We start from the raw sequence: 15,320 nt of genomic DNA, 5'->3' as shown, positions 1-15,320 counted from the left end.
TCTGAAGACCACCTTTATCTGGAGGAACCCTGCCTACTTTACTGAGAGAAGATTGCCATCTATCCACCCACACACACACACACACACACACACACACACACACACACACACACACACACACACACACACACAATAGGCTGGACTGCATGTATGCATTATAAAACAGTTCAAATGCAGTATGCAGTTGATACATTATGCAGTAGTGTGACGTTATCACACATAAATACCATGTAACAAACTGTCAACAAATCACCATGAATACAAATATACTTGAAACGTTTTTAAAATTCTGTATTTAACACTTAAATATATAAATATATATATTTTGTTAATTTGAAATATGCTCATAGTGCAAATATTATATGAGTGGGGCACAGATATATAAAGATATAAACATTCTTGTATGTATGAAATGCATTATACAGAATTGAAATATCCTGATTGTATGTATTTATGTTGTAAAAGCATTATTACTTGAAAAAAAAAAAGATCTTTGATCTGTAAGAAAAAATGTATTGTTATTTTCCATATTCTTTTACCTTTAACTTTGTTTAACTTGAGGAGGACAAAGTTAACAAAATGTAGTCAAATCTAGAAATACCTGTGGCGGAGTGTGGATGGTGGCTGGTTTAAGCAGCCTCAGCCCAGAGGAGCAATTCCCATACTACACACCCCCTGGCTGCCGTGCTTCACCTAGTGGACATCTTCCGGGCTCCTCCAGCCAAAGGACAAAGTAGGGTGGTGATAAAATCGGATTTATTGCAAAGGTGTGATAATAAACATGATAATGGGTGCTCCGCTGCCATCAAGGAGATCTCCCCGGAGTGCGTGGGGAGATGGCTGTGCACACAGATAACACAATGTGTGATATCTCTACAGGTGTGCAGCCCCACCCAGCCCCAGGGTCCAATCCCTCTGTCAGGTGAGGCTGCTTAAACCAGCCATAATCCACACACACTCCCAACACCTGGTCCAACTAAAAGCTCCCTAAATCATTAGTATTATAAAATGAATTGAAGAAAGGCATTGAAGTAGCTTTAAAGTACATAAGGTGTCTTATAGGAAAATTATGAAAACCACCATCTGCCTCTAGACTCCTTCAGTGTTGGTATTGGACAGCTTTACAATAGCCAACCACAGCACATCTATGGGGGAGAATATACTGTGTTTGCATTCGGCAATGTTCCTTAATTATGTAGCGGCAATCTTGGGTTCCGACGTGGTTAGAATACAAACTCAAGCGGGGTAGGGCACCTGAATACTGTGTCCAACATGTCAGAGCATTTAGAAACAAGATGGAACCAAGGTGGCCGGTAGGCGAATAAGGCCCTTGGCCAACTGTCGGTTATCAGATCACAGATCGCGGTCTGTCATTTGAATGCCTGTAGTTTAAATCAAAACATTCTAAAGGCCACAGGATGAGGTCAGAGAAGGCGAATGTATGGGCTGGGAAAGGGTTTAAAGGAGTGGAGGTAGGCTAACTATTATGTTTCTCGTTGAGGCTGGACATGATGTAACATATCTAGAATAAAGATAATGCCTATTCATTAAATCGGGTGCCCGTGCACTCATTACATTTTTATCTCAAACTGAGTAGCCTATAGGTGACGTAATTCTGGTGTCTTGGTCAGACATTAGTCTTCTTCTACATCGCACTTAATTCTGCTTGCTTACATTTTTTCTTTATAGTCTGCTGATGCTTAAAGGTTAAACATTGTATGTATGTTCAATATTGAGCTGTGAGCTGGTGTTCAGAGGTCTGCATACAGTCATCGTTGTTCAACATAAGTATTTCTCAGAAGTACTTCCACCTTAGCATTTCAATGGCAGTTGCTGTGATTATGACCTCTCTGTATTCGACAGGACTAACTTAAAAATACCTGCGAGAGTCGCGAGCAGCAGTGAGAGCCTCACGGTGTGCCCGAGACGATTTGCGACTCGCACGGAAGATGTAGGTCAAATCACCGCCGCGTAATAAATATCATTCTTCCTCTGCGCTCATTGGTCGGTTGAAACTGATTTTCAGAAACCGTACCGACCAATCCATGTCGTCGTTGGTTATGGACAGGGGAAGAGGGAAGGAGATGAACTCAGACCGGACTACATAAATATAATACCATCTACAGAAACAATTCTAACCCCTTTCCATAAACCTTTTTGGGTGTTGCGTTTTTTAAATATATTCGTGTTTAATGTGTTTGACTATTGTAATATTCAATTATTGAATAAGTTTATAGGTTTTTCTCAACTCTAGGTTCTACATTCCCTCACTTGTTACAATGTGTGTGGAACTATATTTATCTTTTATGCAGTCATAGGTCTTGGGCTACTTTAACACCATACCTACTATGTCGTGAGTATATTGGTTATTCAGTCATACCTGGACATTTGAGAAAAAAACTAAATAAAACAAGTGTGAATGGTTTTAAACCTGAATATTTGTCCTGCTAAAACTCAAACCATACCCATATGTTTAGGTTATCCACCCTAGTGTAAAACGTAGAGATGACGTAATTGCCTGGATGTGCCACCCAAACTCGTGTACGACGCATGTTTGCTATCTGTCGCAAGGGAGGAGACTGTCCGGAGTCCCATAGGGACAGCTCAACACAATGACAATGTAACCGCTCTATCTAGTGGTGTGAAAATAGTACTGCATACGTTAATTACGTAGTTTAGTTTAGAAAAGTGTAGCGTACAGAATTCAAAGATTGAACATAAATATAATATAATATAATATATAATATTGAAGAACAATGGGCCATCAATGGGATAAGGTGTACATTTTTATTTATAAAATTATATTTTTAAGTAGAAAACTTCCACATCACTTCATAAGTGAAGCACCAAACGCTAACATGTGGAATAATGCACTAACTCCAACCTATAAAAGAACAGGTGATAAATACCACAGGGAAGATACAACAATTATAAACAGGAAAAATGTAGTCAAGGAGGAGAGGAAGAGATGAATTCAGGAAAATAGGTACAACATTTTGGACAGGTCTGGTAAAAATCTTGAGAAACAAAGCATTTTCTTCAGACGAGGGGACTAGTGGAAAGGAAAACTAGCCACTCTGTAAGGCTCATTTTTTTCTTAGGAGGCTGAAAAACAGACAGAAAAGACCATCATTCAAGAACACACGTATAATATCCACAATTAAATTTTTCTTTAGAAATTACTTGGTACTAAATTTCTGGTAATGTGTAAAAATAAAAGGTAAAATAAAGTAAAATATACTTAATATTCCAACATGAATGTTTATTCATTTGTATTTAGCTTGCTACTGAAGAGAAACAGACTCCAGGGGTGTAAGTCTTGAAGGGTACCTGCAGCATGGAGGTGTCAATGGGCAGTGCGTCCCTGCGTATGGAGACCAGACACACATGTCCCGTCCTGGGGTATCCCTCCTCGACCTCCAGGGAACACACCACAGAGGCCGACTTCAGGTACACCAGCAGCTTCTGAGCCGGCCGCCAGTCTATGGCAAAACTACAGAAAAATAAGTGTATAATCATGTTTTACTCAGTATATATATATATTGCACAATGTACAATACATTTACTATGCATGTGGTCATTTAAAAGAAGCTATGTCGTGTGGGACGACCCTCGCTCTCTGTCTGCTTCCTCTTTATTTGGTGCCTTTTGGGCTTATGTTAAGTTCTGTTTACACCATACAAGACCCCAACATTATTCTTTCCACTCATCCATACTACACCCACCACTGAGTAGAGCGATTATGTCAATTTTTTGTCAATAAATATATATATATATATATATATATATATATATATATATATATATATATATATATATATAATATATCCATACATACATACACACAGGTATATATATATATATTTTTTTATTTCTTAAGAATATCATCAGCATAAAATGATAGGCCAAAACGATTTCCCATTGTTTAGTTGGAATGTAGGTAAAGTCAGATAAATTCTTGCTTGTGACATTTATGTTCGCATAAACATTTGTCCATTGTAATCTCTCGCATCAATCACTTGCAAGTCCACCTAGTTGATGATATGTGATGGTTTATTTGCCGGATATATATTTAGGGTGTCTTCTATATGTGTGCCTTACCTGCTGTGCAGAGTCTGTATCTCGCCCAGCATTTCCCCTTGGCTGCTGTAGCGTTGCCTCACCTCCAGCATGGCGGCGGGCAGCTCAGACAGACGACCCTTCATGCAGTTCTCTTCCAGACCAGCCTTACCCTGGTTCACCTGCAGAGAGATAGAGACCGTTACCCAAACAATAATCCCTTCTTTTCATAAGCCACCTGCTGTGGTCCAGGACACAGACGCAGGGAGAATTGAGCCAAAGATTTGACATAAAAATGATTGATTATCTTTATCTATTGATTAAACACACGTCCATTAACCTGCAATTTGAATCGGTCATCAGGGCACCAGGTGACTGACAGCCTCAAAGGCAACAGATCATTGGAGACCTGGCCTCCAGCGAGGAGGGGCCTCTGTTCCACAACCAGCTCTGATTGGTTGGACTGCAGCAACTTGGTCTGCATGAGGTCCTTTGTGGCCGACGTGCAGCCTCGGAGCCTGGTGGATGTTTCAGATTAATTAACAAACACTCACATAAGATATAAAACACAGATGCTAAAATCACGTCGGTTATTTGGTTGTGATTTAGTGTCAGGATATGCATACATTTTAAATTGGCAGCCAAACAAGGAAACTTTACTGTTTGGGATTAAGAAATAGGAAGGCTTTGATATATAATTTCCAAGTAATTATTTCTCTTCAGTATGACCCTGGCCGTTCTCTTATTAATTTATTTTATCACTCACTCTTCTGCTACTTTTTGCCATTTGTCGAGAAAATTGACTGCTGCCTCGGACTCAGCCTTCAGAATTGCCAGTTGACCGTCACACACATGCAAAGCATTGTAGGATTTCTGTAGCGCCATCTCCAGCTTTTTGCTTTGATGCTTCTGTTGAGTTATGAAGAACCAAAGAATCAAGTATTTGAACTGAACTGCAACATTAATCTGCAATTGTTTGTTATTGGACTTGATAAATTACTAACGATAAATAAATTATGAAAAGGATCTATGATTATTTATCTCCAGATCATTGCAGCCCTAGCTCAAGAGCATGTTCACCTTCTCCGTCAGCTCCTTGACTAGATGCACGAGTCTGAGTCGCTTGCTGACAATCTGCTCTTCTCTCGTCAGCAAACCATCAATCAGGACCTCTATCTCCTCTTCCACAAGTCTGGTCTCCGCCTTCAGGGCCTTCCATCTTGAACACGCCTTGCTGTCTTCAATTATAAACAGAGGGGCATTTTCTTTAAATGCAATTCCTTCCATTTTTCAGCGCAGTGATTCTTAGGCTATCTTTGCAGTTTACCCTACCCAGTAAGAAGCAGCTGATAATATTACTGCACCAGTGTAGCATTACAGGTAGCCTATAATCACAGCGTATATTATAAACCGTTGCTTCTGGCCAAAATGTACAGTTATCGTGTTCTATCACTTTTCGAACCTTTTAGAGACAAGATTCATGACTATAGAACCATGTAACTGCCTCCAAGGACACTGCTTAGGAAAAAGGAAAATTGCAAAAGGAAATGAAACAGCAAGATGAGCAAAATTTAGTCATTTTTGATTTGAGGCATAAGAGGCCCTTTAAATGTGAGAGGAAGAAAGAAAGGGGAGAGGTCAGCCTACCAGGTTTGGGTGGGAAAGACTGTGTCAGTAGCTGCTGTAAAGAGTCTGACCCCTCCAAATCGGACAACATTGAGTCAAAGACAGACATCTGTCTCCATAGAACCTTCTTGATGCGACGGTTGTCCTACACGTACACACACAAAACAGAGACATTGAATAAACAACATTGATGCGTTTATTTTCCACACAAATAGGAAAATCATCAACAAATCCACCAATCACAAAATTGGAAAACTGAAAGTAAGTGATGTACACTTGACAAGATGGAGACCTCCATAAGCCATGACAGGTAAGTATACTTTGTAAACATACGATCAGTTGTAGAAGCATCCTGTCCGCCTCCACATATTCAGACTGCTCCGGGTCCCCATAGAGGTCCAAGAATGCCGGGTCACATCTCTCCAGAACCCTTTAATAAATATAAGTATAGATCTTGCGTTAAACAACCAAAGACATCAAGATGCATTTGGTCAATGGATCATCTCTTCTTAATACATCCATCTTGGCTGTAAATGTAGTTCTGAATAAAACATTAAACATTATGCTTGAACATAACCGTGGCTTCCGTAGATTGCTCTAAATGGAATGCATTAACATTAATAATACACAACTTTATGTTCAAGTATTTATATATACGATTAATCGTGCACTAAGGTTGAACTGATCTCAATAGTACTTTAATTACAGGTATGCAGTACATAAAGATATTTCCCGACAATAGAAGCTCCACAAACACAACAAGCACTGTCAAAATAATAGATAAAGATACTGATACAAACAGGTGTAATTTGACAGTTATAGAATCGCAGTAGCCCAAGTGTTTACGTTGTTTTAGGGATATCCCCCAACTGTTCACACGGATGGAATAATTGAGAGAAAGAATTGTCAATACACAATAATTAGCAGAAATAAGGAAAAGACTGGAACCACTACGTTCGAAGCCATTGTTTAAAGCCATAAAATGTTTGCCCACGTCACTAAACCACCTTACAATTCGACATTAAAATATTTATAGTAGCTATTAATTGTTAGCCTCTATAGCTAAGCCTTTGCTGTCTACATCACTGCCACTCTCTTAGAAAACTGAACACAAATATAAAGTATTGAACTAAGCTTTAACCACATGTCATTGTTAACATCGTTGATATGCTATGTTTGTTTAATAATAGACTGTATACAAAAATGACTTACGATTGAACAGTCGCCATTTGTATTTTCAAATAACGGCGGGGCAACTCTTGCTATGATTGGTTTGCAGAGAGTGATGCGTCACTTCCGACCAATCATTTAGCCATTCACATACTCGCTTTCTGTTCTAGGAATTTCTGAGAATAAAGTATATTCAACGAAGCCAAACAATTGTTCTTACATCGTCTATTAAAAACAACGTACTTTCTTCCTTATTAATAAAACATCTAGCTACATGCCCCCCCCCCTGATTACTGAGATGTTGATCATATATGCACAACACACACAGCAGTGCATTTCCGCTAACATTCATTCGTGCGTGGGGCTAAGCGCAATATACAGGGATTTGCTTCAACAACCATACACCTATCGTCTTTTGTTTTTCTGCAAAATGCATCGCAATTTTTCCCTTGTAAAGGTTAGAGACAAATTGGACGGGCACAGATATGACTTCAAATCCTAAAGGTGCAACGAATGGACCAATACATTTGACAGGTATGGTTGATGCAGACTTCATGTTTTGGTGATGAGCTTGCAAGCCTTGGCACGGGATGCTAAAACTAGCCTGCAGGTTAGCCACTTGGCTAACTATGATGTTCTCTTTTTAATACTATAATGACATTGTCATTATCACCGATTCCTACGTATGTTGTTATATTAAATGGTGAAAGAAAATGAATTAAATTGAATAACAAAAAATTGTCTTCCCTTAAAACTGCAAGTAATTTCGATTTCCAAGCTAGCCAAGCAGCAGTGGTGGAAAACAGGCCATTATTTAACGTATGTGAGGCTTTTATTGACGCTATCTTTGATATCCGATTCAGTATGGAACCTTAATCGTCGGTTATTACATTAGGTTACTATTCATACATTTATTTATAAACCGTTAAATACTGTACTTCGAGGTAGAACCATGCATATTTGCTTTTTTGGCTAGTTGCAGTTTACAGCCCGTTGCAGTTAATTAATTTAAATAGCATAATATTAATAATATTTAGTGTCTCAAAAGCTGAATGATGGATCAATCTTTGGATAACATGTTGCAATTAATAAACTGAAATTCTTGTCTGTGTGTGTTGCAGGGTGACCCAGCTGTGTGTATATTGTAACAAATTGTAACAATATTGGGGCTTACAGTTAAAAGGCAGAATGCCCATCCCTCCCCCTCCTCCTCCGCCAGGGGGTCCCCCGCCACCCCCCACCTTCAGCCAGGTAAGCTCCCCCCTCCCCTCTTTCCGTTATACAATGACAAAATAGCAACCAACTGTCCAAATATTGACACATGCTTGATCTGGTTGCTCTAATGATTTTAATGCTGGGACGTCACTAAAAACCTCCTGGCAGTGGGTTGTACTGTTTATTGATGGCAGACCATTACTTGGTGTACTGCGGTGATATCCTGGTTTCATAACTGACTTAAATGTTGAAAGCAAAGCAAAATGAAAGGAGGAAGTTGGCGTTCAAAAATATTTTCTAATGTTAAAAAATTGATAGAATGTGTATAATCTTAAAGAACCATCATCCGAGGTATTATTAGACGTGATAGGGCAAGATACAGTATTGTAACATACCACACACATTCTTGTCCTATCCTGAATTTGTAGAGAATTGATTTAACATGGGCAGGGGAAAGCTAAATGGGAAATGGCCGGTCCACACACGGCCATGGCATTTATGTTTGCCATTTTGGAAAAGCAGTTCACGAACTACTGGAGGAGCTTAAATATTTCAGAGATGTGATAAAAGGGAAAAATCCTTGTATGAGCTGTGTGCGACGGCCGTGATCAGGCATTTTGGTTCCACACTGGCTTGTGCAGTTCCCACAAGGCGGCTATAAATAATGTTTAAGGGGTTGATTCCCACTGTGGCCCACTAAGAATGTAAGCAATCTTGGTATTGCAAGAGGATAAAAACGGAATATGCTGCATCTGTAGCAACATGTGCCCTCCCTCCTCTTTATTTCCCTTGACATCCGTAAATTCCCGTCAGGCCAACACGACCCCTCCCAAGCTGAACCGAGAGGAGGCCAAAGGTCGTGGTGCCCTGCTCACAGACATCTGCACTGGCACCAGGCTGAGGAAGGTGGCGGTGGTGGACGACCGCAGTGCCCCGCAGCTAGAGAGTAAGAGCCCAAAGACATCCAAGTCCCAAACACCAGCACCAACAGACCACCCATACATACGGTTATACCAATACTTAAACCTACAACAAAAACAGCAGCCGCAGCAGGCGTCACTGTCGGACGAACAGAAGAGGGTGACCGGCGATAGGAGCGCTTCCTTTTCACTCCAGCGTAAGGACACTCGTTGCTCTTTCTCAAAGCAGGCTTCATGCAAGATGGGCTAGGAACTGTGTTTAGCCAGTTTGGTTTTTTGGGACTATTTACCAAATTGCAGTTTAGGAGTGGTTTTAAAAGTTATGGTTGATTAGTATTTCAACCTTTTCGAAAATGGCATCTCAATGGCTGACAGACTGAACTACTGCCGTGTTATGTGAGGCAAGCGGCCATTTGCATCGTAGTTGATGCAAATGATTTAAAGAATGACAAGGCAAATGATTTTTGACGATGAGACTGGGATCATCAGGGCCTACCCACCTTTGCATGGATTACTAAAATAGGGACATGAATTTATTGTAGCCAGTCATTTTAAGTTATTTAAAGTCAATTACTTTTCATCATTATTATTATTAGTTACATTTTAGTTTGTTTTGGATTTTGGGGTAGAGTCTCTATATTACATAATTCTAATTTACACAAAATATATCAACTGGTTAAGAAATAAATAATCGACACATAGGATCTTCCAATTTAAATCTTATGATCATATAAGAACATTTTAAGTCAACGGTCCATTTGTGCTCAGAACAGCTGTCCCCACTGCAAAACAAGTTGGATTAGAATATAATTTTAGCAAAAGAAATTCAATAAAACATAATCAACAGTATCCTTAGACTAGTGATATTTTACATTTGAACAAATACATTTGCAATACATTTGAACAAATGATTATCAACTTATCATCTAAATTCCAAATCCTTCAGGCCTAACCCTTATGTACACATACTTTTAGAAACATTTTTACATGAACATTTCCCCATGTGACCACTGTTTCATGCACATTTTGTATGTTTTTGTCGAGTAAGTCTTCCACTTTACTTTTTAACTGTCTCTTCATGACATACTTACTTAAAAATTCTTCATAACTTGTCATTCTCTTGTTATAAATCTTCATATGTCTATGCCATTTTAAAAAGTTTGGGGTTTTATATTTTGTTGCTTGCCTATTTTTTGCTGTTTTCTCACAATCAAGTCAGGTGTCGACCTAATACGATAATACGTGTCCACTTTGTGGGTGGATTTTTGGGTAGTTCTATTTAAGAATCACAGCATTTATTTCGATAAACGTATGTCTATAGATTATTAATGAAACAACTGGCTAAAACAAAGCTGTGAGCATCATGCATATAAGCTATTCTTACTTGGCATGCTAGTTTCTGTCTGCGAGCTTGAAGGAATGACGGTGGGTGGGAAGAAGTTGAGTGGAGGCATAAATTATGCCACTGTTAATTTGAAATAACTTCTTTATTAACGTCTTCAAAGAAACTTTTATTTAACCAAAAACACATATAAAAACATATATGCATCTAACATTGTGTAAAATGTTAATGTAAAGGTTAAATGTCAGCTTGTCATACTTGAATACAGTTAAATTATTTCCCTAACATGACTTTCAATATATCAATGCTGCAATCTCAACTCTTCTTCCTCTTCCTCCCAATTAACTGCCGCACCGCTCTGTGATGTAACTTTAACTTGACGTCAATTGATGCTCTCCCACTGTTTTGTGTGTTGAATATCACGCTGTCCTCGTGACGCCCGGCGGAGCAGCCTGCCACCGTAAACAATGACCTCACTTCTACTGTCGTGTCTCACTGCATCTTGTTTCATCGTCATTCCACCTAACCTCCATGTTAAACACAAAAACCTCCTTCATAGAAACATTTGTAAAATGGTAGTGAGATGTTGGTAGTGCTATTTGGCTAGTCATGCTTAAAGGTTGCATCGCGTTACGATTTTCACATTTGTAAAACAAAATGAAGTGGTTCGTTTAACGTTTAAAATAAAAAGATTAAAACAAACCAACGAGTACAGTTGTACTCGCATGTTTTTATTATTTTAGCAAAAAGTGTAAAGCCAAGGCATGGGTAGCTTGCAGCCTGAGCTTGCCAATGTTAAAATCGTACAGATTCAACCTTTAACGATAGTGTGCTGTTGAAAAGTGCTAAGCTTTCCGCTAACTGCGTGAATCTTTCTTCCTAGAACCGAAAGGAGGCGCTTCTGGGACCGGGGGCGGCAGTAGGAGTGGAGCGGGTAGCCCCTCGGGCTCTGTTCCACCAATAGGGGGGCTGTTCCAGGGCGGGATCCCCAGACTTCGGCCGGTCGGCGGTAAGTAGCCCACTGTCGGCTGACGAACCTGGGAGGGGGGGGGGGGGACGACGATGTCTGGAAAGCGTAAGTGCAAGAGTTAATTTTTCTTTGTTCCTCAGACGGTTCTTCAGGTCGCTCCCCCACCACTCGCGGCGCGGCCCCCAGGCCCCCCAGTCATCGCCCCGACGACGCAGAGAGCCCCTCCCCCCAGGCCATGTCGCCCACAGAGCCGGGCCGTGCCCACCGCCCGTCGCTCCCGAACCTCGCCGCCTCCCCCTCGGCGCCCTGCTCTTCCCCCTCCTCGACCGCCGCCTCCCCCTCCGGCAGCATGAAGCACTCCTCCTCTGCTCCCCCCCCTCCCCCTCCCCCAATCTGTCGCCGCGGAAACGCGCCCTCCCCTCCCTCCTCCTCGTACAACCGGGAGAAACCACTGCCCCCCACCCCTAACAACACCCCGCCCTTGCCCGCCAAGCCGCCTCCGTCGCCCGCAACAGCAGGCGGCCCCCGACCTCCGCGGCAACTCCGGGGGCTCCTGCTCCTCCCTGGCCCCCCCGCTGCCCCACTACCGGCTCGCCAACGGGCCGTCGGGGGCCACGGGGCTGGAGGCTGCGCCGGACCTGCCCCAGCGGCACAATTCCCTCGGCAACAAGAGGCAAGCTCCCTCCCCGGGGGGCCACACCCCCACCAGAGGCCCCGCTCCTCCACCTCCTCCTGCCTCTCCCACCCCTTCCCAGCAGGGCGGCTCCAGGCCTCACCTACCGGTCAGAGAGCCCCCAGGCAGAGCCACAGGTAGGGGGCACTGTTCTGGGTTCAAGCCCCAATGTCCACAGCTTCCCTGTTGGTGTCTTGGGGCTTGAGCAAGACGCCCAAGCCCCTAGCAGCTCCTTAATAACACACACAATAACATGATATGTATTGTAAGTGGCTTTAGTTCAAAGCATTTTATAGATGACAAATGCTAATCGATAATGATTACTTCACTGATGCCGGAAGAATTACATTTATTTTGTTCCGGTTATCCCTTATATATATTGACATTTGCACTGCTTAATCTCTCTCTCTCTCTCTCTCTCTCTCTCTCTCTCTCTCTCTCTCTCCTCTCTCTCTCTCTCTCTCTCTCTCTCTCAGCCCCACCCGTTCCCGCGTCCTTGAGGACTGGCAGCAGAGAGGCCCCGCCTCCCCCTCCCTACAGGGCACACGGTAGCCCCTCCCTGTCCTCTGACCCCCCTACCCGGGGAAGCCCCCTCCTCCCCCATCCCGCACTCCTGCTGGTCCTCCCCCGCCTCCCCCTCCCATCCGCAACGGCCACTCCTCCTCCTCGGCCCCGCGCTCCTTCGTCGGTGAGTGCGTTGGCCCTGTCCCTATATCTCTTCCTTTGTTTTAGAATATTTTTCTGGAACCCATTTGGTTTCACCTCTCTACCATCTCACACCTCTTTAACCCCTCCAGCCTCTCCCTCAATGTAAGTTACCTTGACATGTTCACAGGGAAATTCATCGATTAGTGGCAAGAACGGTTCATTGGGCCAAGCATGAATCGTGTGTGTGTGTGTGTGTGTGTGTGTGTGTGTGTGTGTGTGTGTGTGTGTGTGTGTGTGTGTGTGTGTGTGTGTGTGTGTGTGTGTGTGTGTGTGTGTGTGTGGTGTTGTGTGTGTTTGTGTGAATAATGAGAAGCAATGCGTGTAAACCCACTGCTTTTCTCTCACACAGATGATTTTGAATCAAAGTATTCTTTCCATTCACTTGACGACTTCCCTGCTCCAGAGGAATACAGGCACTTTACTAAAATCTACCCCAGCAAGGCCAACAGAGGTACACACACACACAACACACAACACACACACACGACTCATGCTTTGTGATTTAATATTGTCCTTCATGTGTTTGTTTGTTTGTTTGTTCGAAGTTCCGATAATGAGAGGAGCACCCCCCCTGCCTCCAGTTGGAAGGTGAACCCAGAAGGACCCCGGACTTCAGGCCCTTACCTGGCTATTATGCACGCACTCACAAGAAAAACACTACATTTCATACCCTGGCGGATGCAGACAAGCACACACACTTGCATATAAGAGTTATGCATGCCAACCGAATACATGCAACAGTTCCAGAGACCTGCACAGACACAACACACATGCAAAGGCAAACATAACACACAAAGCTACCGAGACAACCACACACGCAAACAGAAACATTTCCCTTGAATGACACTGTATGTGAGGCATGCTGCCACGATTCATTCACAAGAGACACATCAACACAAGTGGAGAACGGGGGGCAGCTTCAGTGAAGTCAGCAGGATGACGCTGACTCCCATACGCACAGCAACTTAAACGGCTTTTGGTGGAAAAATATGAATGGGTCTAGTAACCGTGGCTGGCTCGCCCATTCACTGGCCTGCTTGTCAGGGGGCCTGTTGCCATTCGGTTGCCATGGAGAATAACCAACAATCTCTATAGTAACACTCTCGCAGGTCAATGGCAGGACCTTGCATGCCAAGAAGTGTGCAGAGCCTACTGGGAGCTAGAGACTTGTAATGGCCCTTTTCTCCATTTTAACTCAAGAGTACAGTTTTAAAAAAGAAAAGAAAATGCAGCTGTCCAAGTCCCTGGAAACTCAATCGTTGGATCAAATCACACGTGCACCCTGCCTCGTCCTCAGCTATGAAGTGTCCTTGTTGTGAGTTCAAATCAAAAACGGTCCACCTGCTTTAGTCGAAACCTCCACAGTCAGCTTCGGGCTGTTGTGCTTTGCAGCACCATGCGTATTATTCCTGCATATCGTCTGCCGATTGGTTGGCACACTGATGGCAGCCACTGCCTCATTTGAATCCACTTGAAGGGGAAATTCTTGTCTGCCCTTGACTTAAAAATAAATATGTCCACGGGGGAATTTTCTTTTGGGGATAATCTTACACCGACAAGTATCTGTTCCAACAGACTTGCAACAAAGATTGACCCAGTAGTTTTTCGGAATACAAAGGGGCGAAAAGGGCCAGTGACCATGTTAACTGTGAAGGTGTAGGACGCTCTTGTGTAAGACATGTACACTACTAATACTGCACCATTCAAGAGGAGGTGTACCAGGTACTAGCCGGGCACTGCAGAGAAGAAGACTCTTCTGATGACATCACCATGGCAGGGTTGATGATGTCATGGCGGATCATCTCTCAGACTTCTAGTACTGGAAGGGATCCGCAGGGACACAGCAGCCAGTGGAAATGTGTTGCAGATTCATGGGAGCAAAACAAAACTCCCTGTATACTTTTAATGATCTTGCCTTGACCATAATGCTGGACTATATTACAGGGAACCAGTGTGCGGTTTTATAACGAAAATCTTGCAGGGAGTCTTTGGGAATTGGAACGCCTCTTCATCACCATGGAGACTGCCCTAGAGCTGGGATTGGAACGCAGACCATACCGCAAGCATCCACTGGTGAGGCGGCGCACACAGCACAAGTAGACAGGAAACCCAACTGTCAGCAGATTAACGTTTTGGGAGAACTGAGAATCTTCAATTGGATTTTTTTTTCTTTAAGTGCCAAGCACAGCAGTGTTTGTTTAACTATGGCAAACCTTACGAGACCGTATGACAGACCTCAGATATTGTCGTGGTAACCTTCAAGTGTGTGTGTGGGGGGGGGGGGGGAGATTGAGTTGATGAGGGGATGTATTGACAAATGGGGAAGAAATAGGATTGTTTTCTTGATTCAAGTGTTGTCTATTTTTGGTTGCTCGCTCTTGAGGAAAAATCCCCCAACGCAAAGGAACCAGCTCCTCATATCATCCTCCCCTCGCCTCCCGTACTTGCTAACAGCTTAACAAAAACAAAAAAAAGACTCAAACTGACGCATGTCTCCGATCAGTCCATCTGTGTTCTAACAGCATGAGAGTCCGGTCTCTTTAGTGCAGTGTTCTAATCCCAGCCGGCTTTCACCCCTTTAATTTTCTTTTTGAGTTGAACTCATTCTATTCCATTTCCGGTTGGTTATCAAATGTT

The 15,320-nt window shown here is 42.8% G+C and overlaps 1 protein-coding gene and 1 pseudogene across 1 annotated transcript; one reads left to right on the top strand and one right to left on the bottom strand.

The window, feature by feature from the left end:
- Positions 1 to 2,769: 2,769 nt before the first annotated feature.
- si:dkey-225f5.4 (uncharacterized) lies at positions 2,770 to 6,992 on the bottom strand. Its single transcript, XM_056607625.1, has 9 exons — positions 6,898 to 6,992; positions 6,019 to 6,115; positions 5,707 to 5,830; positions 5,140 to 5,297; positions 4,826 to 4,968; positions 4,400 to 4,577; positions 4,102 to 4,241; positions 3,331 to 3,493; positions 2,770 to 3,105 (listed from the first exon to the last, which is right to left on the bottom strand). Exons 1-9 carry the CDS (start codon positions 6,912 to 6,914, stop codon positions 3,040 to 3,042), a joined length of 1,086 nt encoding a protein of 361 aa, XP_056463600.1. The 5' UTR covers positions 6,915 to 6,992; the 3' UTR covers positions 2,770 to 3,039.
- A 218-nt stretch (positions 6,993 to 7,210) lies between these two features.
- Positions 7,211 to 13,289, top strand: LOC130375221 (WAS/WASL-interacting protein family member 2-like; annotated as a pseudogene).
- Positions 13,290 to 15,320: the final 2,031 nt, after the last annotated feature.

This window comes from Gadus chalcogrammus, chromosome 2 (assembly GCF_026213295.1).
Source record: "Gadus chalcogrammus isolate NIFS_2021 chromosome 2, NIFS_Gcha_1.0, whole genome shotgun sequence".
Lineage (NCBI taxonomy): Eukaryota > Metazoa > Chordata > Actinopteri > Gadiformes > Gadidae > Gadus > Gadus chalcogrammus.
This window is presented reverse-complemented; position numbering and strand designations above follow the sequence as displayed.